At 52.9% G+C, this 2,269-nt stretch overlaps 1 protein-coding gene across 1 annotated transcript in view; it reads right to left on the bottom strand.

Annotated features, from left to right (window-relative positions):
* Nucleotides 1-356: 356 nt before the first annotated feature.
* SCN3B (sodium voltage-gated channel beta subunit 3) overlaps nt 357-2,269 on the bottom strand; it is a 23,906-nt gene continuing 21,993 nt past the window's right edge. The window contains exon 5 of the mRNA XM_006770327.2: nt 357-1,090. Within this exon, the coding sequence (XP_006770390.1) occupies nt 1,027-1,090 (64 nt within the window). The 3' untranslated portion in view covers nt 357-1,026. The remainder of the gene's footprint in view (nt 1,091-2,269) is intronic.

Genomic DNA, 2,269 nt, shown 5'->3' with positions numbered 1-2,269 from the left:
GAGGGCGGGATGACGTGGCGGCGGGAGGCGGAGGGCATACGTGTCCATAGGATCGTGACCATGTTGTGTGACTTTGAAAAGCCATTTAAATTGCTGAGTCTCTCCCAATCCCTGGTGCTTGGCTTCTGGAAGGACTGAGACCAGCGGGGCCTTTGAGACCTGGGTTCTAGTCCTGGAGAACCGAGCCCCAGGGAACATCTTCGTCCTCCAGCAGGAACTACCGTTGTCGTAGAACCCGGAAAGCGTGCTTGGCTCTGGCGCTCTGGTCAAGGGGGTCAAGGCCTCGGAAACACCAGCTTCAAGGAATCCCTCCCCGTGACACTCTTGCTTTCCTCGGCTGGTCACCTGGCTTCCGGCCACGAAGACAGCCCTTCACGTGGAGTAGTCAGTGGGCGCGAGCCAGTTCCCGTGACGGGCAGGGGCTGTGCTGCCTCCAGACTTGTGCACAGCCGCTCGGCGCCCGGGGAGCAGTCCAGTGGGCATGGCTGCTGCTGCCCAAACGCCAGGCGGGGTGCGGCGGCGTATGTGGAGAGAGGTTGGCTCCTCAGCTCGGGCAGAGGCTGGTGGTGTGTGGAGGTGGGATGGAGTTAGAGGCCAGAGGAGGAGGGGGGCAGTGTGGCCTCTGGGGCACCTCCTGGTGCGGTGACATCACTGAAGCTGGGCACCCAGTCCCTGTGTTCAGGTCACCTGTCACTGGCAGCACAGCTCACTGAGGAGGCCCGTCCAGCAGCACGGCTCTGACCAGACGCACGTCCTAACAAGGAGGGAGGGGAGAACTGCTCTGCCTGCGTCACTACGGGAAGGAGTTCCAGCTGCCCCAACACTCAGCCAACGCAATTCCCTCTGGAGGGCTTGACATCACACAGAGCTCTGTGAGTCGGGCATCAACTTAGAGCAGTGTCCTGAGGGTGGGACTCGGGTAGGTACAAAGTCATCCAAGGGCCCAAGTTTAAAGTCGCTGTACAATCGCCATCCTTATCTACCTTCCCTCCTGCTTCCTGTACGTCACCTGGAGCCGCACCCCTTCTATTCCTCCACGGGCACCACTGAGTTCTCCTTGTTCTCCGATGGGATGGCCAGGTAGTCGGACCTGTAGGAGGACAAATGGGGGAAGAGCATCAGTACTGTTGTACCCAGAGGAGAGAATGCAAGAAAAGGGAAGGAGCAAGGATGCCTACAGCCCAGCTCTCATGTCCTTCTGGCTGTGTTTCCCAACAGGGAGCGAGAAGGCCCTTCCAGTGACCAGAACAGCAGCAGTTTTTGTTTGTTTGTTAGCTGCTCTCCCAGAAATCTTCTCATTCACCCACACTGCTCTCAGGACTTAGTGTGGATAGATTAAATGTTGGCCGAACTGATGGGTGTGGAATTATATCTTAGAGTTGCTTTAATTTTCACCTCCTTGATCACTAGCGAAGTGGAGCATCCTATATAATAAAAGCCTAATATGCAAATTGATCAAACAGCGGAATGACTATTTGGCGGGATGGCCAGCAGATGGTGCCAGGCCAGCCAAGGTGGGTGCCAGCAGGCAGAGGGAAGGGGCAGTGATTGGGAGGGGACAGCAGCCCGCAGCAGCGGAGGGGAAATGGGGGAGGGGAGGGCAGGGCCAGCCATTCGCCAGCCAGTGCCATCCCCTAATTGGCCTGCAGAGGGAGGCCAGACTGCGGCTTAGGCATGGGGAGTGGGCGTAAGCCATCAGTCAGATATCCCCCAAGGGCTTCCGGACTGCAAGAGGGTGCAGGCCGGGCTTAGGGACCCCCCCACCCCCCTCGTGCACCAGGCCTCCAGTCTTTTCATATGTTTACAGGCTCTTTAGGTTTCTACTTCTGTAATTTGTTCATTTGCTTTGCTCATTTTTCTTCTGAGATACTTGTCTTTTTCTCATCGATTTCATATCTTGAAATTATCTTCTTCCAGTCTGTTTGTCTCTAAACTTTGCTTTTGGATTCCTATAAGAAAAAGTAATGTTGACATACAGGGGTGGGCAAAAGTAGGCTTACAACTGTGAGTGCAAAAAACAGAGTTCATTCTTGTATTATTTATTAATTATTGTATTGTTTATTATTAACCTACTTTTGCCCACCTCTGTATATAATCTAATCACAATTATCATTTTCCTTTGTGTTTGAAGACACCCTCTTTATTCCAAGGTAATAAAGATATTTATTCTTTTTTTATATATTTTTAGTGATTTCAGAGAGGGAGGAAGAGGGAGAGAAAGATAGAAACATCAATGAAGAGAGAGAATCATTGATTGGCTGCCTCCTGA

The sequence above is a fragment of the Myotis davidii genome, unplaced genomic scaffold (assembly GCF_000327345.1).
Source record: "Myotis davidii unplaced genomic scaffold, ASM32734v1 scaffold803, whole genome shotgun sequence".
Classification (NCBI taxonomy): Eukaryota; Metazoa; Chordata; class Mammalia; order Chiroptera; family Vespertilionidae; genus Myotis; species Myotis davidii.
This window is presented reverse-complemented; position numbering and strand designations above follow the sequence as displayed.